Consider the following 23,296-nt stretch of genomic DNA (forward strand, 5'->3'; position numbering starts at 1 on the left):
AAAAATATTTAGAAATGAAGAGGACATTCTTGAAATTCTGCACAGCTGGTTTTTGCCACAAAACTGAAATGTGTACAAACAGCACCTCCGTTTAAAGCCCTGGGCGGAACACAGATAAGAAATGAAATGGACCAAAAGTAAGAGGTCAAACGCCTGGAATGTTATCTCATGGCAACATACACAGGCAACATGTGACCAATTATACTTGATTGGGAAAGCAGCTCCAGTCTGCATTAATCATTCTTCATACACACTGAAGTTCAAACACATTTATGATCTAGAATCTGCCAAACCCTATTGGGTTTGGCAGTGTACTGGTGTCAGAAACAACACAAACCTTCCCATGGAAATGTCCTGTTGAAGTTTATTTGAATTTCTGAAGCCAATGCCAAGCGCAAAACTGTTAAGGTCCATTGTTGTGCATTTACAATGTTGGAATGCCTTCAGTAGCCAAAGCTTTCCATTTAGCATACCTAAAGGAACACTGTGTGTCCCACATACTGCAATTAAGCATACCAGAGCGGCATTTTCCACTGTTTAGAGGCAGCATGTTGAAATGGTAGGAGTCAATGTTTTCAGAGAGATTATTTCTCTGTCAGGGCTTTGTTAATCTTCTTTTTGGGAGGATCAGGGACGTTTTGCATGCCATGCGAGAGATGTACTGAAAGGGAGGGAAGGGGAGCGGGGCTGCGAGTGGCCCTCACACTCGCCTGTGACCTGCTTCTGATTACTCTCTTTTATTAAACCCGCCATTTACACTGACAACATGACAGAGAGTATTGATGAGGATGCCTTTAGAAACCACCAAAACCTGCCAAGTAGTCCTTTGTAATTACAAATAGTCTTTTAATATAAAACCTGCTTATCGTTCATCTCATCCCTGCCTCTGCTCAAAGCTCTGGGCTTTATACAAATCATAATTTAAAATGATTTAAGTCTGAGATAAAAATAAATGTATTACAATCCAGGGCAACTAATGATTATATTCATTATCTGTTAATCTGTTGATTTACTTTCGATTAATCCTTTGGTCTATAAAATGTCAGAAAATAGAGAAAAAGATTCACCCATACCATGATGATGTTTTGTCAGCGGTATATTCAGTAAAATATCATATAAACTGAAACAATAAGGAAATATTCATATTTATCTTCCATTTTACATGGACTTTATTTTCTTCTTAAGAAATCAGGGGTATAAGTTTAAATAGATACCTCAGCCATTATCTGGGATACTTTTCAGAGACGTCAGTCAGGTATGTGTGGTCGATGTTCCCCGGTTTGGACTTTTTCCTTAGGCCTAATGACTACCGACAGCGACTGAGACGCTCTGATGACCCCGTCTCTTTACTGGACATCCCAGTGTCTGCAGGACGGAGGGGTGGGGAGGGGGTTGAATCACAGCCAAATGAAATGACTTCTGACTGTCTAGACCAGGGTTGGGGAACCTCCGTCCCCCGGGCCGTATACGGCCCGCGAGACAATTTGGTACGGCCCTCGAGGTAATTTATAAACACACGCAAAAAAGAAAAAAAATCTAGAAATCTAGACCGCAAAAAAAAATAAACAAGCCTGTTTTTCCTGCCAAGCCAAGGTCAGGGTCCATGAACACAACACGAGCCTAACGTGTCATCACGTGGTATATGTCTCGTCTGACAGGGGTGTAGTTCTGACGGAGAGCACCAGAACGTGGCTCCGCACTTCAGATAAGGAGCCGTACACATGCCGCAGTTTTTGCGTGGCTGTGTCTTTAGTTGAAAGCCCAGTGGCGATCTGTTCATCTGTCATACTGATCATACAGACAATAGCTTTGTTGTTATTAGCATCTGGTTAGCTAGCTATGCTAACGAATAGAAGAAGCTTTTTCTACAACCAGTGAGGTAAAGGCACATCTTTATATGATCATTATAGTTATAAAAAAATAAGAGAATAAAGTAAACAGGTATAAAATACTCTATGACAGTAACAAAAAGTTGTTATTAATAAACAAGAATACAGTTTGAAAGGGGAGTGATTTGTAAAATATCCATAAAGAAAAAGTAAATATGCTTACAGTTCTGTTTCATATGGGTGTTGAGAGATTATCCATAGATCTCTTAATGTTGCGTCCGCATGGATAGGAAACTAAATACATTTGCACATTTGTGTCCATATCTTTCTGTTTTGGTGGTCATGCCACAACCGTGCACGTGCATGTATACGTGAGTCATGGTAAGATATCTGGATTAAGAGGTTTCTTTTTCTTTGCACAGCATGAAAGAAAGAAGAAATAAATGGGCTGTGATTTTAGTTTTTTTAAGCAGAGGTCAATAATTTGTATGGCCCTCGGAGGATGTTGAAAACATTTAAATGGCCCTTGAGAGGAAAAAGGTTCCCCACCCCTGGTATAGACAAAGCATTATAACACCCTTCGCCGTAGTTTGCATGTACTTGTCAGAGCACCTCCATTCCTTTTTGAAACCCCTGACACAAATAGAGACAAACTAAAGGGAAACATACTTAATGTCTCTTAATAAAATATAAGCAGAAGAGCTTCGTTCACCATGTTATAAATTCTCCAAGGAGAAACTCTGGAGGAACATGATTGTTCCAAATGACATTCCTTTATTTGGAATGATAGTGTCTAGTGAGTCCATACTTTCCCATAGTGGTTCCATTGGGTTGACTTAAGGGATGAGACTATAACAAGCACTCATATCATGGAGAATTTCCATTATTGTTTATTATTATAGTAGTGAATATCCTCATGAAACTCTGTCTAGCTCGCTATCTTGGTAGAGATAAAAAAAAGACATAAATGATCATGAAACATCATTTTGTTTAGTTTTTTATCTAAGTCAGGTGACCTCATGAAATATAATGACCGTAATTTTAAATTGTTTTCCATTTTAAGATTTTGAAACATATTTTGGTGGGACAATACGTTCATCAACATTTCTTTGGCATGTATAATCATGGCAATCCCATTCTTACCACTCAGTTATCAGTTTCAGTATATGTATCTGCAATTGCTTAATTCATTCAAGTTTTCTCTTCATTTATCATCCATCTTTATTTAAATGTACATGGGCATGGGCATAATACCCAACAAAACCACTGGTGGAAAACCTGTAGCAGGGACAGTGACTTTCGGGTTAAACACAACAGTGAACGCACCACTGAAGAGGAACATATTGTCCACACTGAGCAGTCTATCCTGGAGTTCTGCCCTCAGTAGGGGAGCTGGAGCTTGACACGGCATGGTCTCTCTCTCTCCATCTCTCTCTCTCTTTCCCCCATCCACTATTGACCACCCTGTCTGCCTTTTTAGCTCTCTCATCTCTGCTTATTTATAGAATAATGCATCAGACAAGCTTATGGGGAGATACTGCCATGCAGGCTGCTGCTCCATCAGCCTGCATGCTCAACTGCCCACAGTATTTGACCAGTTGGAATTGGCTCGCCATGTCTCTAGCTGCTCTCTTACAAACGCACAAAAGAGGGGCAAATATCCATCGAGCACATTGACAGCGTAAGAGTAAAATGTAAATGTTGTTTGACAGAAGCCACAGGACTCATAAATCAGCAACATGCCGGCAGTAAATGTGACACTCCCTCAACTCTCCCTTTCCTGGAAGCAAACAGCCAAAGATACAACATGTTGTGTTAGCTGCAAGATAACATGATGGGTCAGCACTCGTGCAAATGCACATGCATAGATACACAAGCAAGATCAGACCAATACTAACAAGCATTTCTCTCATAAACTAAGCAATAATAACTTGTCTAGTTGAAGTAAAAAAAAAGAACACTTCTAACCTAAAGTAAAGCAGCTAAACCTGGCCCCTCTGGGTAACTGACACTAGATAAGGAGGGTGCCATTAATGCTGTAAGTATGGTCGTAAAATGGCTGGTGTGAAACAAAAAACATTTGCCTTGTTTATACTGCCAGGTCAGCCTAACCAGGCGCTGAACCAAGGCACAGGGTGGAGGAGAGGAGCGGGAGATGAGGAGGAGCGCGAGGGGGGAGGAGAACCGGCTCGGCAGAGAGGCTCTGCTTCAGCTGGATTTCTTATTAATCAAATCACGAGTGTAGCAAGTGTACAAAGCACAGCAACCAACTTCCTCCCCACCGCGAGAGGGAAAGAAAGAAAGAAAGAAAAAAAGGCCTTGTAGAAAAGGCCCTTGCTGCAGCAGAAGTAAAACACTGAATGTAGAACAGAAAAACTGTTTGTTCTGTGTGTGCGAGGCCTCCTGTGTGGCAGCTTATAATGAGAGGAAAACGTGAGCAACCACAAACCGATGGCACCTGTTAACACACGGCTCCACTGCACTACCATTGACATCCACTGCATGCATCACGCTGTGCTGACTACACTTGCAAACACAGTGCTGGGCCACGCAGACACACACACCTGATAAGCAGCAGTTCTCCAGAATGCTTATCATGTACACACAGCGAGAAACGCCCCACTACACCGCACTTCCTCGTATGTCATTAGGATCAACAATGACAGCTGGACACAATGTGCAATAATGAGATCAACATATATGAGAAGTGCACGCAAGAAACACTAACCCAACACAGACAACAATGGGGGAGGACACACTGATGAGTACAATGTGGGAAGGAAACATTGTACAACGGCAAATTGATTTGAGAGGAGGCCAGAGCGGTATGGATTTTGTAGCGTGCCGGCTGTGTAGCGCTGTAATCTACAGTGAACGGCGGCCTTGTTTTGATGCCCTTGCAATGCAAAGCAACCTGAGGTTTTTTAAAGGATGGTGCTTCAGTAAGTGAAGGACAAAAGCCAGTGATATGCAAACACAAAATGAAACACACACACACATGCATACATACACAAACAAACACAAGGAGCCAGGCTCCTGTTGGCTACAGGAGGAGAATTAGGTTTGTAAAGGAAGAACCTTTAGAGACAGAGACCTTAATGTTATTAATGAAGGGACTAACCTCTTCCTGGACACGCAAATATAATTATATTCTCAGAGAAAAGTGACAGCAGAAAAAGAAAATCCATGTGATCCCTTTTATTTATGAGTGGGCTGCCTTATGTATTTCGAGCAGGTATTCACGAGGTGAGGTTCAGATTTGTATTAACCCCACTAACATGATTATCAAATCCGAAGAATTAGATTAATAGTTGTTTTTTACTACAATTTTGGAGTTTGTAAACTATTGATTTAAAGTGCAAATTAAAATAAAATCGAACTGCTGCAGAGTAAAAACTGAAAGCAAACGATATACAAAGCACTTATATACTAATAAAGGGCTGGCTTATCTAAAGCCAGTTGAGTAGCACTTGAAATGTTGTTGCTCTATGAAGCCTGATGTACTTATATGATTCTGTTTTCTTCAAGTTTGTATTTTGTTGGTCGTACACACTTATTGTATGTCGCTTTGGATAAAAGCGTCAGCTAAATGCAATGTAATGTAATGTATCACTACACGGCATCATCGCCCCCACCCTGCCCTGTCCCACGGAACAGACTACTAAGAATTGGTTTTGGGTGTGTTCTTGAACTCCGAGGTCAAAGTCTGCTTCTGCTTTGATATCCCACAGCTGCAATAATGCCCTTCTTGCTTGTTGGATGCACCCAACACTACACAAACAAGTCTCTCTGCAAGTGAGCAGAATGTCTGTGTGTGCAGGTGTCAGTACAGGCGTGTACCCACAGACATGCATCCTTGCATTTCTGGGACTCCAACTGGTTATTGTTTCTAACTTACTCAACTATGTCAAAGCGCTAATGTCTCAGTTGTATGGTAACAACACACGAGTCACTACCCCAACTCACACCCAGAGGGATTTATCTGAAGCTCCACCCCTTGGAAACCCTGCGATGAACCCCGACAACAGAGAAACCAGTCCAACCTGACCAGGCACCTGGGGACCAATCACACTCAGGCAGCGGTGCCACTTCCTGTATTTCCAAAACACAGCCGTACTTGTTTGTTTGATCCACATCTGGTAATGATAAACTACCACTGTCCGTTAGTGTCAGCTCTCGGTTAGTTGAAAAAGAGGAATCACTTTTTTTGGAAGATATCCTCAAGCCGTTGTATCAGGATGAGTCGCGTCAGTGCAATTGATAGTTATTAGTGCTGATGCCTGTGAAAGAAAAGCCCACTTTTTAGTGCCCCAAGTACGACAGCGTGAGGAAGAAACAGGCAACTTCTCTTCTTCACATCAGAGCTCTTTATAACCCCCAAATGTGGTTGGCCTCCTGGTCCCCTGTCTCCCCAACTATACTCCACCTCCCAATGCTATCAAATACTAACAGGAGATGGTGCACATGCCTCCCCAGGCGACAAGAGTGTGTGGTATTTCAGCAGACTGCGTGAAGCTGTTGCTTTGTGCCTATTAAGGCCATAGATCAGACTAATTTAGACTACTGAGGCCTTTTTTCTCTCTCTTAAAATGCCTCAACATGCAACCCTGCTCATACTGCAGGTGACTCATCCATATACATGCTTGATAAACTGTTTTTAATCTCCTAATCTTTTTTCATCGTTATTCTTTTTAACCCTCCTTCTGTGGCTTTCTATCTTTGACAGCGTAAGGAGGCCCACTATGCTATATATTCAAACAGCTTTCAAAAGATTATAGCAGCACACACAAACACATGCTCACATACCAATTTAGCAAAGCATATGTGCCCTTAATCCAACTGACAGTGTGACGTGAACAGGGCTGTCTTGAGTGTTTTTGGCCACAGAGCTGAGGTAATAAAGATGGCTAGCCAACATAGCCTCTGTGTCTGATTTAGCGTGAAAAATCATGGCTTTAGCCGATTATATTTACAGTGTCCTCGCATTCGCAAATAGCAGCCAAAGCCAGGCAGGAAATGGCTATTCTGACCATCGGTTTAACGCCCACACACTGAGTATGCAGGATCACACATTTGAATTAGATGGCAGAAACACCTTCAAAAGAAGAAGAGTTGTTGGTTTAGTTACTGGTTTTAGTACTTCCTTAGTAAATTACATAAAACAAGATCCATTTACTGTAAGAATTTGCCAGTTTGGGTCTGTTCCTGTGTTCTGAGCTGTTTCTAAAGTCCCGGCTGAGTAGTAGTTGAGAGGGATTTCAACAGATGGAAAAGATCACCTGTGGGAAGCTAGTAAATAATGATGCATCATACTGTACGATGCTTCACTGTGAAAAAAGATGGGAATGCTATTAGTGAGTTAGCCTAGCTGATGTATTTGTTGTCCAGGCTATTGAAACGTTGAGGGGAACTGAAAGAGGTTAATGTTACTGAAACGGATGGCACTTAACTGAGCATTAAGTGCTATCCATCTCAGCAACAACAACACGTCCAAATATGTTTTAGTCGAATGCTTATGAATGCAGAACTCCTCCTCACAAATAAAAAACGTTTTGCCTGGCCAGGATTGCTTTGGTTCCGTGAAGGAAAGAGAACAGGTTCACATGGCTAAAGGTCAACGGTTGGCCTTTCTCTGGGCTAGCCTCTCCAAAAGGATGGAGGGGTGGGAGCATATTTGAGTGTGTGTTAGCAGCTGCTGGGCCCCGTCAGGGGAGCGGAGGAGACCGGGCGCCTATCCTGGCGGTGCTGATCCCAGATGTAAGAAGGAGACAGGTTAAAGGAGACAAGGGCTGAGATCTAAGACCCCCAATACCACCACTACCACGGAAACCAAACCAAACACCTCCTAACCAAGCTGCCAACCCCCCCTAAACTCCTCTGACCTCTGGCAGTGCCCCTGAGGCCCATGGGCCCCCACAAGGGGGTATTCATCCCTCCACCCAAGCTGCCCTCCCTCTCTGTCAATCCCTGTCTCCCTGCCATTCTCCCTCCCTCTCTGTCCCTCAGGCTGAAAGGAGGGTCAGTACAAAAGGCTGCCAGGCAGAGCTGCTGGCTGGCCATCATGGTGCCTGAAGCTTTGAAGTCAGGAGTGGCTCTAAAAGGTGTGCAGTCTGTTTTGATGCTGCAAAACACTTGGGCCCAGAAATATAATCAGGTATTGCTGTTCATGAATTCTGTTCAGTCGAGTTACCATGAAAGCATACTTAAACTAAGCCATACTTACGCAGTGAGTGGATGAGTGACATTTTCAGCAATACATGTCCCCATTGTTTCTGTTTTGTGAGCATTACAGTTCTTCAAAGCTTACCAAGGAGTGCAAGCTTGTACTCTAAAGCTACTAAAGTCAAATTGCTGGGAAAAAAGCTTTTTGAAACTTGCTGAATAAAGAATAGGAATGCAAAAAAGCATAACGATTTCTATAAACCTTTATTATATGAAAACAATTTGAACTGCCATTTAACAACCATAATCATTCACTTGTATTGCAATTGAATGTAACAACATTTCTTACTGTGAGGAGATACTTCTTAGTTAAGATAGTCTGCACTTCTTCATGTTACATTACATGTTACTTATTAGACACTTTTATCCAAAGCGACTTACATACTCAATACTGTGGGCAATCCCCACAGGAGCAATTTGGGGTGAAGTGTCTCGCCCAGGGACACAACGACATGCTGACTGCAGTGGGGTTTGAACCTGTGACCCCCTGACCCCAACACCAAGGCTCTGTCCACTGCGCCACACGCCTCCTTCCAGTTAGTACTGAAGCAATATTAGAGGAGCCACTAAATGTTTTAATTGAATCAATGACTTTTAACATCTCTTTCTCTCTCTACATTATTCTTTTAATGCTCATATAAATTCAGCAAGTAATGAAGAAATCATTTTGCTCCCGAAATGTTAATATTAAATAGATAGAGACCATTTCTCCAGACTTCAGGACTTTAAATGTGTATTTAAAACCTCTGAGAGATTTCCATCAGCACGTGTAGTCACTTCTACCTCCTGTTCCTTTAGTGCTTTTTAGTCTACTAAGTATTTTCACAGGGAATACAGGATTCCAAAGAGAAACCCCGGGCTGAACCAACAAAAACACGTCTTTTGAGAGGGAGGGGCACATCTCTAGAGCTGTCACTTTTTTTTTTCATTTCCAACTAGAATTGGGATGAACCATTAAAACGGATTTCCCAGTAATGGTAATAACACAGCATGTAGAGAGACAATATACATGACATAAGATAAGTATATGAGAACGAACAGAAGAGGACAGGAAAGGGGCTAAAGCTGCTCATCGCCATGCCTGTTGACTCTTTTGACTACCTCGTCCTACTCTATTGCCGTCTTCTTTTTCTGTTCTGTGCCTTTTGCCTCCTGGCTCTGGACAGAAATGGGCTTCAGCGTTCTTCTAAGCTTTGAAGTCCTTTGGTTTCCAGCCAAGCGTAGCGCTGTACCTGCAGCCATCTGTGAAGGGGCCGCCAGCAGCCACCCACCGCTCCACTTCCCTTCCATGACCGAGAGGGTCCGGAGCCAGGAGTGGTGATGGGGCTGGCCGAGGCACACATTGGCTGGTCATTGCAGAGCCCGTAGCGGTGTCTTTGTTAATGAATATGAGCGCGTGTACCCCAACAACGCCAACCTCAGTGGCCCAATCGTCCTGCTCAACTCAATCCATAGCTGTTCATTTTATTATCTTATCAATCTCTATTCTCACCCTCCCACCCTGTCTCCTTCAGTCGGAAGAAAAGAAAGTGTGGGGGTTACGGGAGGCTTGATTAAAACCTGCGAAACCATTTCTCACTCCTCGCTTCATATAATATGGAGAGACACGGTTTGGGTCTTTTGTTTAAATGAAGTGTTTTCCTAACCATCCAGCTGTAGCACCTTACATCATTTGTCATCTTTGCACCACATTCAGAGCTTTGTTCAACTTCCTTTAACCAGCTTCACCATGTGCATGTGCGATGTGACTTGTCAAGTTGAAAGGCCAAATTAGCCAGCAGCGTCAGCTCTGTTCCAGAGGGTGCGATGTCAAATGGACTCGTAATGGGGGACGGGGACGGGGGACATTATCACAAACAATAGGATTAAGACCAGGGACAACGGGCGCAACAAACAAGCTGGTGGTTTAGTGTGGGGGGTTAGAGATGGCAATAACACAAGCCAGGGGGGGAGTGAGGCGGGAAGCAAGTCTGAGGGGAGTCTGAGGGCTTTTTGGGTGGGGGTCATGATTAGGGAGAACAAAAAAGCTACAGTAGACCTCTCTCACACACACATACATGGGGGCTTCCAATCTGGCCATCAGGCTGTTGTGAAGTGTCACATGGGCATGATGTGCGCTGGCCAATGGCCTCTCGGCTCATCAACAAACAGAGCGGGATGGAAGGGCAGATAAGAGATAGATGTGGGGTGGGGGCGGGGCGGGGGACGCGGGGTGGGAATGGGATTGGTCATTGGCAAGTGATGATAGCAAAGTGAGCATGCGAAACATGGCATATGACTAAAATGCAGAGCATGCTCATTCTGCACTGTGCATTATAATCCACTTGAATTGTATTTAAAAAACCGATTTGACGCCTTGAGCATAAAGTGCCCTTTATGCTCAAGGAATCCCTGTGTAAGTATTGCTTAGCAGGCCCCAGTTAACAAAAGGCCTCATTCACCCTGTGCTGTGTTGAGAAGCAGTAACATGTGAACCTTTGTCTGAACCGTGGCTCTCATAGCAGATCAAAGCATTGGATGTGTCATAAGGTGTAGAGACTCTCAGTGCTTTTTCAACAGATGCTGCTCTCATCCTCGCTGTGGAGCCGTTATTACTCTACTTTTAGCAAGAGGAGGTTATCTATATTTAAGAGGGACATTCATTTATTTCTGTCTCCCACGCAGATCCTTAAAATACAAAAAGGTGGAACAAAATTGAAGTTAATGTGGCATCCTGCTGAGAGAAGTAAAATTGTTTCCAAAATGCTACTAATCCATTTAGGGAACAAATTACACATTCAGCAGTCAACGAATTAGGGGTTGCTTGTTTTTACAGTGTTCATCCCCGGAATCCAGGCACTATCATGGTTTTTATAAATGCAGATATCAGATACTTGTAGAGCTGCAACTGTTGAATGGTTTATCAATCAGTGGACTGTCAACAGAATAATAACCAGCGTTTCTGATCATTTAATTATTGTTTTGCTTTTTTAATGAGAAATGGTAGAACACTGTATTGAGTCCCTCAAATATGAAGTCTTCATGCTTATATGCGTTATATTCTATTGACTTAATATTGTTAGCTTTTTGACAGAAAAAATACATTTAAGGACATCCTTGGTCTTTAAAAAATCGGGATGCACATTCTTCTGACATTTTCTGAACAAATGATGTATTGATTGATCTTGAAAGGAATCTGCAGATTAATTGAGCGGTAAAAGTTATTGTTAGTTTGCAGGCCTTAATATTTGCAACTCATACAATCTTATATATTACAGGCAAGCAACAAGATGCCTGCTACACTGGATCCTCCTTTAACAGAGCCTGGAGTCGTTACACAGCTACTCAGAGCCAGAGGCAGCTGTTCCACACAAGCTGACACCAAACACAGTGTGAAACAACAGTGCAGGGGGAAAAAAGGCCTTCACACATGCATGACAACCAACACGGAAATGCCTTGTGTAAGCAGTCGACAGAGTAGAGGCTCCATCTCAGCCAGCCTCCCCCTTACCCTCCGATAAAAAACAACTAATGTCAGCAATTGATGTGGTCTCCCGCTTCAAGGACCTCGGAGCCCAGCTTTCGGAGTCGTTTCCGAGAGAGGTCTGAAGCATATGGCAGAAGCACTAAAACAGGAGGCTTACTGACTGAAGAGAAAATGAGAATTGCAAAGTCCCCTCGCATCTCAATTGAATTTCCCTCAAGCTAAAAAAAAAAAAAAAAAGGAGAGAAAAAGAGCTCAAAGAATGATGTGCTGGAGTACTGGAGGCAGTTTCACTCCAGAGAAATGTGCTGAAAGGAGTATATGAAAAGTTGTGACTGTTGGAATATCCAGGAAGTATCCTGCTCATATTCAAGGCTGGGCCTCCTGTGTCAGATTGGCCTCTACTAACCTGTCACTTCGGTTCAGTCTGACGTCCCCCCTTCCCCCCCCTCATCTGTTTCCAAAACCCTCAGATCACACCTGTGAACTATTTCAGCACATCAGAGAGCTCACATATCCCCTCGTCTTCATCTGAGAGCTACACACACACCTTAGCTTAAACAAAACTCACATTCTATCTCCCTCCAAAGCCTCTGCTTCTTCTACTAAATGCTTCAACAAATCAATAGCACAAAGAATCCCTGAACACTGGATTTCTCTTTCCTTTTCAGATAGGAAGCTTTGAATAATACAAAACCGATACTTGTAAAGACAGCTTATCCATTTTGATAATCCTGCGGAGGAACCGCCTTCAAAACAACAAGTCATGAGGTGATGTATAGGGTCAACAAACAGATCAAAACAGCTGCTGAGTGACAGTGAGAAACAAGAGGTAAACATTCACAATGGTACAAGGATTTGAGTGATGACTGCTCTTTCCTGTGAGCCATCTAACTATCCTCCCTCCGCAGGCTTTCCCTCTCTCCGTTGTGGACAGTGAAGAGCTAAACACACCACCCTGCTTGTCATAACAGTCAGGAAGAGAGACCCTCCTCGCTTCCCCTGACTCTAACACAGGGCGCGGCCCCCCCAAAGGCCCCCAGGGTTCTTCCTGCAATTCTAATCACAGTTTAAAAAGCTGCAACCTTGGAGTCTAAGCCTGGGTCGCAGCCTGTGAGGAAGATATCAATCAAGCGGGTCCAAACAAGCGTGAGAGGGAAGCGGGAGGGAGACGGAGAGTTGAGGGCAGTTTCTGGGAAAGCCTTTCCTTCTGTCCTCAGAGGAGGAACTTCCTCTAAAACAAGGGCAGGGTGCACTGGAAACCATGGTAATTCAAAGTTGCATTAACTCATAATGGCCGTGTGGATGGATAAAACATTCATCTGCCTGTGATGCTGCAGTGTCTGTCAACACTATCATCATCATCATCATCAGCCTCTGAGTCCTACTCTGTCCGTTTTTCCAGGTGTGAATGAATGAATGAGTCCTATCTGGAATATAACAGTTGACCTGCAAGAGGCAAATGAAGTTGCCTCCCTGCCTGGTGCCCAGCTCTGCAGCTGTCTAATCCTCTTGCAGGCCTGCCCTACAAATGGGTTGATGGCACATGTGTGCGGACGCAGATAGAGACAAAAGCACACATGCAGGCAAGAGCACACCACACAACCAATATCTATATGGGAAGAGAGCAGGCGGGCAGGCAGGGTTTGCGGTGTGTGAATATTAGCTTTTCCACAGCTGGGGGCTGCTGGACCTGCTCCGTTCATCTGACATCCATCAAGGTGTCAGTTTGGGTTATGAGAGCGGGCTCCCAGGCGCCTGATGGCCTTCTGTCTGGGCCGAGAGGACCAAAGGCAAACACCGAAAAAATGGAACAAAAAACACGAACATGGACACAACCGTGACTATCAGCTTCTAAACATTCCTGAACGTCTCCACCGTGTTAAAACACATAATTCCTACTAATGTGAGATCAAGTTAAGCAAACAAATGTCTACTGTAAAGTGTTTTTCTTCAACAAGGTCAACTTTTTACCATCAAAGGAAGCAGTTCATCATATAGATTTAAGTTATTAGCTGCCCTGTAGCCCAGGGTGAGTAATCACCATAATAGCCAGTCTAATTCTACTCTGTGCCTGGCCCCCCGAACCCATTTTCCATAGGAGACTTTGGTCATTTCCATGACTGCTCTACATAACAGGCCTCTCCAACACTGAGGAGGACAGGCAAGGTAATTAATTCCCCCTGCCGCCTCCTTCTCTTCCCTTCTCCTCCTCTGCGTGGTGAGGGGGGGGGGGAAGCCGGGGAATGTAATTTACACTAATTACCTTTTTGCATAGGAGTCTCATTTCAACTTTCCTTTTCATGTTGAAACGCCATGCCTGTAGGCTTCAACACCCATGATGAAAAATCACCACAATGTTCCTATAGTGACATGCCATGACTGCAGTGAGGAGTCTGTATCAAACTCATAATACTGTATCTTCTATAGCAGCATATTTAATAACCTCAGCATTCTATCTATATATTAGAGCATACTTATGTGTGTGATCTTTTTTATACCACTCTAAAATGTGTAATATCACTTTTCAATAGTTCTTTTTTCTCAATAGTAGTTTTTAATAGAAGAGGAGGGCTCCCCTTGTACACCAGCAGAGGGACTACAGAGTAGACGAGAAGATATCAAACATTGGGTTGCTCTAAAATAAATATTAGAAATATAAGGGGTCATCATTTGTTTTGTTTGCATAAGCTTGTGATTCGCATGTAAGCCATCTTGATAAATACTGTTACAGGTCATCTGTTTTATTGTCAGAAAAGCATCTCTACGGGTTACAGGAGGTATATTTCTGAATGAAACATTACTACAGCGGAATTAAAGCAACATAACGTAACATCGCAATGTTATTATACTAAAAGTCGTCTTTGATCATACAGTTAATTATATTAGTGTAATTTGGGAAGTAGCATTTATCCTATCCACTGTGCACAAGATCATGCACGGAATATAGTGGCAATGTTTAACATGTATAACCAACCTTGCAACGAAGTAAACACATTGTGTGTGTGTGTGTGTGTGTTAGACTCTCTTACAATAGAAGAAACACAAAACCCGTATGACAGCAAACAATTTAGGGAAGCATGCAGGGTAGCATTTTTTCAATTGGATTAGTCACAGCTGCTGTAGCGATAGCGAATACACGCTTCTATTTAAGCTTGCCTCGTTCTTCCCGGAAGAAAAGAATAAAAAAAACATTTGAATTCACAGATGCAATGAACGATCTAAAGTCAGTCTGTGTTAATAATGGTGTGCAATAATCGGAGATAGGAGAATGACATACTGTAGGCGAGACTCGCACTGATCGACCTTTAATTCTTTCTTCAGCAGATCGTTAATTTTAACCACGAACAAACATGATTGACAAAACAACATTTACAGCATGTTCACTGCTTTATGTTAAAAACATGTTTGTTTTTGGAGCATTTACTGCTTTCTCAACGCTATTTTAACGGACACAGCTCAGTCTGGCAGCTCAATCTGAGTATTTACTCGTAGGCTATTCTTTAACTAAGATTATCAGCAGTAATGCACCGATCTGCAGGCAACATGACAGCCTAGTTATAGAAGGTTTATATAACATAATGTAAATATAGATGTAATGTTTTTACAGGAAGAGGACAGGGTGCATCGCATCTCTCTCTCCGTATCAGCCGCAATTGTATCACAATTGATACAGTAGGCTCAGTGACAGAGCTCCGCACAGGGGGGGCGACAGCACATTTTCAAAAGCATCTTACCTTCGTATACAGGGGCCATCGGTGCAAGAATTTCTGTTATTCATGGCAGAACAATAAAGCTAGATTTCTGTTCAAAACTCAATGAAAATCTGCCATCTTGAAACAGTGATGAGAGAGTCGCCGCGGTCTCCTGCATTACTGGTCGAGTTCATTAGTGAGGAAAATGCTCATAATTCATATCCAGGCGTTTCCAAAAGGTACGGTCCGATGCGAGGGGAGCGCCAGAGGACAGGCGGTGCAATGGAGAGCCGGCTGCGGTGTGTGTGTGTGTGTGGAGGCTCGGAGGATGAGCCGCGGACGGTGACAGCTTTACTTCAGCTATTGTGCGACATGTCTGTGGAGTGAGGAGTCTCTGCAAAAGTTGCAGTGGTCAGAGCGCAGCGAGTTTGGTGTACAGTCAGGTAGTCGAGTGTCGAGCGAGTCGATGGAGACAACGAGCAGACGCATCAGTCTGGACTCCAAAACAAATAGGATAATAGTAATTATCATTATCATAATCATTATTTATAGAGAGATGGCATCACACAAATAGGAATAATGAGCTACAATGTGTAGCCTTTTATAAAGGGAAAAAAGGTTTCGGAAGATCGACCGTAACAGATTTTAATACGGATTTACTAAAGGCAAATGATATACAAACAAAAATAATAATAAAAATATCTACAATTAAACTAAAAGAAGTTTTGAAAAAGTAAAATATCAACAACATAAAAAAAAAGGAAATGCATAGTGGAGCCTACTACTACTACTATTTATAAAGTAGTTTAGCTAGTGAGTAGTAGTATCAGTAATTTCGTTTTTGTATGTGGTAAGATTTTCTTATTCTGGCTCTTTTTTTAAATATTATTGCAAATATTTTGAGTTGGACGTGTACAAACTGTAATAAAATGCTTATTACTACAGACAGCACTACAAACACCACTACTAGGCCTACTATTAAGTATTATTATTATTGTTATTATTATTATTATTATTATTATTATTATTCATAAACATGTATATAAATAATACAAATAACATTCAACTTTATTTAAAAAGCATAATGTATAGCCTACAATATAAAAGAAAGCTTTTAACATAAAAGCAGATAATCATAACATTTGAGAATAAAACATTGAAATCAAAAACCAGGATCGCGTGATCACGCTACTTATTGTTTGGGGCTGTAATTATTATTTGGACATTTACTGTAACAGCTGTCCATGTTATTCCCAGCCGTGCAAAGTGCATCCGTGTTGGATGATTCTGCGGCTGTTTGCTCATGCCTGCGAGGCTGAAGCGCTCCTACAGTAGGCTGCTACAGTATGACGACATGAGGTTCACAGATGAATTGGAGCGGAATCGGATTACATAGGCTCACACAAATGTGAGTAATCTGTCATTTACCAGCGACCCTAAAATGCACTCACAGCAAATATGTGCACCAAACCTCTAAATTAAACATGTCCATTTAGACATGTGGGCAGCTGTTAATATGGCAGTGCATGAGAGCAGCAGAGCTAGTTCACCCTATAGCCTACTAAAGTACACTAAACTGAAAACAAATTTGAAAGCTATATGGGAGTGATCTGATGTCGCCCTTGTAGGATAAAATAATCACATGTTTTCATCATAAAGTCACATTGTCTCTGTGCAAAAGCAATCAGTAATGCTCTATCTTCAGCACATACTGCATATTCTAAGCCATGCAGCTTTACAACGAGTTCTGCAATTACTCATTTGGTTTAAGTATGTCCCACAGCCTGCACACGCACTATATACACAGTATGTATATATATATATACAGCTGACCACTGCACATCTAAGTGGTGATGTAAATGCAGGACATAAACGGTGGTCTTACAGGCCCACAGGGTCTGCAGACCTGTGTTTGTTTGGCATTAAAAAACCCAAGTAATGCACGTCTCCCATCAGCAGTGCATTGTTTATTCATGTGACTTCCTTAACAAAAGCCACTATGTTCCTAAAGAGACTAAATATTTAGAATATCCTGAATACAGTTTAAATACACAACAATATGTTTGGATCCTAAATTATTCCTATACAGTCTTACAGTGTACTCTTTATTTCCTTCTAAATATTTTACAGGTTTATTATCATGAGTTTTATATGTTTAATTTGCCACACATTTTTCGTAGCTTCACTGAGGCCTAAGGATAAACCAACTAACAGGTTGTGCGGCACCTTAGTGGTACCGTTTTTGGTAATAAGAAAAATGCTTCTGCTTCTTAATTGCTGTTTTTACAGCAGGGAAAGAGCAGGTGCCAGTCTCTTATTCAAGGGAGTTTGTGTGGCATAAAGTGTGGCGCTCAAGCACTACAGGGCCCCCCTCAGGACAAATAGCCAGTTGGAAAACCCTGAAACAGAGAAATTATACAAACTATTCTCCTGTTTCCTGCCAATCTGATGAGAAACATTTTATTTAATGTTTGTATATGAATGACCAAATACATGTTGTAGTTAATGTGGATCCCTTAGGCTTTTTAGACCAATTATAAAACAGACGCAATGGAGCAGTGAGGCGTATCCTTCACCTATTCTCAAATGTACCTACAAATCTGAGCATCCATTGTTTTAAAGAACTATGATTTTTGTTGTTTATTTACCCTTCATTTGTATTCATATTCATTTACTAAAATAAAATAAACTGCCTGTATCTCACCAAAAAAAAAGAAAAAAGAAGTGAACTCCAAAATGTTTCATTTAAAGAATAAAACTATGATCATGCAACCATTTATTAATCTATTGTTTACATCCCACTTTGGCCAATCAGTGTATTTTCCAAAAAGTCAGAACAAAGCAATCTGAAGCCCTGAAGTTTCATTACGCCCAGTCAGGGGTGTTGAAGACATTGTGCGTGACAGACCAACAGATGATGACATGTTGAACAGACAGAATGACAGACAGATGGGCCGGGGTAATTACGACGGATTAATGGATCTCCCTCCCCCCAAGTTCATCGTGTAGGACAAATGTGTCACAGGGTAGGACTACAAATCCCAGGGAGGGTCAATACCACACATGTTGGTGAATGTGGATATATCCTACTTAATTTAGAAAAAGGTTGAATAATAATTAATAAGGGATAAGTGGTTAAAAGGAAAAGATAGAGAATGGTAATGAAATGTAAAGATGTTATAATAAGTATAGGTTAATCAAAGTTACTATAGTGTTTATGTTTGCACGTTTTCATTCATATGTCTGTCTCACTGTCCATTCTGGTAAATGTATTTCACAACATCTACTTAGACTAAAGGATAACTGATTCGATTTTGGTGGTCAAAGGTTCACCTCACGAAACACATTCCATAACTCTAGAGTTCATATGCTGATTATGACATTTTCACGCAAAGGTCTAATATGATGCAATTATTGAAGTGATGATATTTGTTCACCTAAGGGTAAACTGAAAGCCGGTAATTATGGTCTATAATATTTAGGAATAAAAAGAAAGTTAGGATGCTCCCGGCAGTGCAGGATGTTCAATTATTATAATAGGGCCCCGGCCTGTAGGGCCACCACTATGCCCCTTGTTTGTACCATTGATGGTTTAATAACTGCACAATTTACTTTATACTTAAATAACAACTGTTTTATTAGAGTAATTAAACATAAATCAATTTGATCAAATATAGCTTGATATACAATTGTGTACGGCATGTAAAATATCAAAGCCAGAGGGCTAACAGAATGAAACTGTATTTTTTGTTTGTCTGCACCTGTATCTGAATGATTTTGGTTTACACATGTCATCCCAGTTCACCTGTTTGTTTACAGTCTCTGTTATATGATACCTTATTCTCTGGCTGACTATAAACTGTAATTTATTAAACATACACAGCAGACAGAATTAAACCAACTGTAATTATACAGACTTACAGAGTGTATTTACTCACCACTGACTTCTGTAGATGCTCCTGATTGTGTTGACACAGGACGGACTGCAGCCTGCAGAGTTAGAGGACACACACGTTCTAAGTTTAAACAGAAGTTACGTCTGGTTAGAGTGTGGTTGCGTCAAGGGTACACAAAAGAAAATGCCTGAACTAACAAATATTTAAGAATGACTATCACACTGCAGTTCCCTGTACTTGTGCGTCTTATTGTACCACTCTTTAATTATCTCTTCTGCCTCGAAATTGTTTAGGTCCATCTTATATCCAAAAGTGAGTTATGTAGGTGGTCCTTTATAAATAAATACCTCTTCCCATCTCTCATTATGCTCATTTAGGCTGCATGTGTACCCTTTGAAAACTCACTTAAAGGGAAGTCAAGGAAAGCAAACATCTTGTGTTTTCCTTCTGGCCCCTCCTGTGTCAGTGGAAAACATGCTCAGTTGTTATTGACCTTATGACCTCTTGTATAGTGCTGAAATAGCCTCTGTGCCGATTCAGATCCTGAGCTGTTATACTCCACTGTTTAGTCCCGCTGGTCCAATTATTACCTCATACATGTTAGAATCAGGGGTGTTTCTTGGTACGCCGACATGGATGACATCATTGACTTTTAAATTGACATTTCCATGGGAGAATCACTTTCTCCGAGCTAGTTTGAGGAAAAAAGGAACATGCCTGGATAACAAGAATCCCTGTTTGGTTCATCGCCCAACCAATCTGCTTTCATGCGGGACATCAACAGATGACCAGCATGAGTAATTAAAGACTTTAAGAGATAATTACATTTGGTAGTAAAAGAGGCAGGACATCTCTAAGCGGTTGAACAATCACAACAGAGCCGGCCAGCTACCCAATCACACCTTTTGAACATTAAAGCATGGAAACATGTAGAAGCACAAAATACAAATATGAACCTGACAATTAGCGTAATAGGGACCCTTTAAAAAGAAAAAGAAAATGTAAATGTAATTACATTTTAAAAAGTACATACCAGGCAGCCAAATGGTCTCTGTAGTTTTCACTTTAATATTAGATCATTATCATTGATACAGTAACATATATGCATGTCAGATATTAATGTTGTTGTTGGCTGAAAGTTCGCTGTTTTTTTAATAGTTGATTTGCAGTGGTCATGAACATGTTTTCATAAGCCTATGGTACAAAACTGTATTACTTTGATGAATTTCCTCTCAATAACAATCAAGCTTCATAATGAACTCAGTATATACCAGAATATTCATTACACCATAATAAACACCTGATAGATGAGGACATAAACCTTAAAAAGAGCAAATACAACAGCAACAAAAAAAGAGTTGTTAAATGAATGAGAACTCTCCTGCTTCAAAGCTGTCTTTTCTGTTGTGCAAAATGAGTGTGTTGTGGTTTTTGTTGGTCTGTACGAGCGTGCTTTTTCCGGCCTACGAGAACTGGTGGTTTACCAGGCATCTCGGCAGAATTTAGATTCTTCTGACAGTGATTCTGGCATTGACTACCTGAGGAACTTTTTTTAACAACAAACAAGCCACATGAACATTACAACCCGAAGCTGTAAATGATTACGAGTATGCTTCACACGCACCAATGCATACAGTTCTGTTTCCAACCATCAAGCAGTTTGTCATGCCTTGTAAAATCTAGAGCACACTGAATAGCTTCTCTTTTTATTTTGTTATTTTTTGATCACTCAGCACTGCAGTATGTTTCTCGCAATTTCTTTTGTGTTGCAACGTCCTATCCTGTGCCTCCTTGTGTATTAATGGTTCTGCTGCTCACCGGGGGAGGGTCTTTGGATGTTCCTGGGTGGTTTATCATTGACACAATGTTACAGAGGCTGGGACATACACGGCCTCCTGGGGTCACAGTGTAGAGAAGGGCCCTTTCAAGCTTCAGACCAAAGTGTCGGGACAAATAATAGACTAATGTTGCCCTGGAAACCAACCAACTAATCTGCATGAGACGAAGCATTGTTGTAGTCCAAAAGAGATAAAATCTGTAGAAGAAATGTGTTCATCTCAAGTAAGAGGTTTGATCCCAAGTTGTACACACTATGATAAATACTCTTCAAACATAATAGCTGAGTCATCATGTATTCATTATAGAGCCATCCTTCAACATGTTGACAAATATTAGGATTTATTTGTTCCTTATATCTTTGTTTTACACCCTGATTTTCTTCTTTTTTCTTCTTTTATCTGCAGTTACATGTAGTATAATTCCCATGTATGCAACAGCGTTTTAACAGTAATCATTTTTGTCTGCTTCTGCCTTGATCAAGTGCTGCTTGTGCTCCACTAAGGGATGTTTCCTCCATTATTGAGGCTGTAATTGATTTCCACGTCAATCAAACTCTCCCTCCTATTTCTGGCACTTTCTACCGGCAAATAAATAAGGTTGACCTTGAGATGGCGGACAACAAATAAATAAAGCCAAGACCAGCTAAAGGTGGTTGGTTACTGCTCTTTCCGTGGTGGGGAGTTGGATTGTAATGGGCACTGCTGGTCAGATGCTGTTTAACCCTTGTGTGGTGTTCATATTTGTGTTACTCAGCCAGTGTTCGTGGGTCTGGTGGACCCGCTGCCTTTTTGGCTTCAATTCAACACAATCAAACTATTTTATGTTAAAATACTCAACAAATGTTTACTTCATCTCAATTATAAGCAATATAAACCGCATATATGGTTAATATTTTCACTTTTACATTTGTTAGATCACACTAATGACTTAAAGTGCTACTTGTTTTTTGCCCGCTGACTGGCTGGTCCTGTGGCTTGTCTTTTTTTTGCAACTACACTCTAAAAACGAATTCAGGCGACCTTTCACCTCCACTTAATTAAATGCATTAATGCAAGATAAAAATGTGAGTTAATTGATTTAGATAAACATTTTAAGTTGCAAACATTAATTTATAAGTTGTGTTGACGTAATAATGTTGGTAATTACATCAACTTAATATTGTGTGTAATTTGAACTTTAATTTTTGTGTTAATTGTAATTGTAATGCAATTGGCTTGATAACTTAATTGTTCTACACCTTGAGTTAAGGATTTCAAGTCCACTCCCACTTAACATGCCTGGAAAAAGTTCCGACAGTTAAGACAAATAGAAATATAAAAAGGACATTTTAAGGTGAGTTTTGTCATTCAAATACAGTAGATAGCCTTGTAGTTGCACTGTATAGGCAAATTGCTGTTTGACCAGAATTAGCAGCCTTTGAACTGTGAATAGCTCTGTGAGAGGATACAAAGTAGTAAAGGGTACTGTGAGAGTAAAAATACTTTGGTGATATCGCTTTTTATTCAAAATGAATCTCGTGAAGCAGATCAAGGACATGCTTCTTGAGGTAGGATCGTTATTCAGAGTTGTCATTGAAATGCAAGTTGTTGGCAGTCACCCATTCAGAATATATTAATTTAGGTAATTTCTCTTTTTTTCCTTTTTCAAAAATAGCACAATACAATTGAAGTACGCAGAGAACTATAGCCATCTGCTGCCTTGTCGTGTACCTTGGAGAAAAGGAAGAGGACATTTTCAAGGAGTTTAGCGGCATAATTAAAAGTCTTAAAATAACATAAAATCCATGGACACAGTGTAAAAACACAGGACAAAAGCACTGCTCTGTCAGTTACATTTTGAAGCATATTGCACTTTTGGGCACACCCCAATCAATAATATCTTAGCAACGTTCAGCATGGATAGGTGTTGACAGCAATGGCATGGGAAAAGGATTGTGTAACATTTGAAAAGTGGCTTCTGCTCTTCACTTAACCAGTTCAAGTATTGTATGGAACCTGCAAAAAAGATGAGAAGATACACTAAAACTTGCACGATTGTGATTGACAAAATCTGTCCACATGCATTTAAACACTAGGCAAAGTACTCAAAAGCACCTCTGTGTGTCTTCAGGACCACGTTGCCATGACGACACACACATGCAGATTCAATAGATGAAAACAATACCAGCGTTGCTTTAGCAGCTGGTAATAATGGCTCTGAATTCGCTAAGAGTGACAGTTTAAAAAGAATGCAATTACCTAATTCATTATCTCTGATGTGCTAACCTATTATTTAATGTGCTTCAAAAGGACATGAATATCGCCTTCATCAGTGACCGGTCCACCCCAGGATCTGACCATACGATGGCAACCA

General features: G+C 41.1%; 1 protein-coding gene across 1 annotated transcript in view; it reads right to left on the reverse strand.

Annotated features, from left to right (window-relative positions):
- Positions 1 to 15,591, reverse strand: part of hipk2 (homeodomain interacting protein kinase 2) — an 87,579-nt gene extending 71,988 nt beyond the window's left edge. The window contains 1 exon segment of the mRNA XM_034084370.2: positions 15,252 to 15,591. Coding sequence (XP_033940261.1) covers positions 15,252 to 15,270 — 19 coding nt within the window. The 5' untranslated portion in view covers positions 15,271 to 15,591.
- Positions 15,592 to 23,296: the final 7,705 nt, after the last annotated feature.

The sequence above is a fragment of the Pseudochaenichthys georgianus genome, chromosome 6, assembly GCF_902827115.2.
Source record: "Pseudochaenichthys georgianus chromosome 6, fPseGeo1.2, whole genome shotgun sequence".
Classification (NCBI taxonomy): domain Eukaryota; kingdom Metazoa; phylum Chordata; class Actinopteri; order Perciformes; family Channichthyidae; genus Pseudochaenichthys; species Pseudochaenichthys georgianus.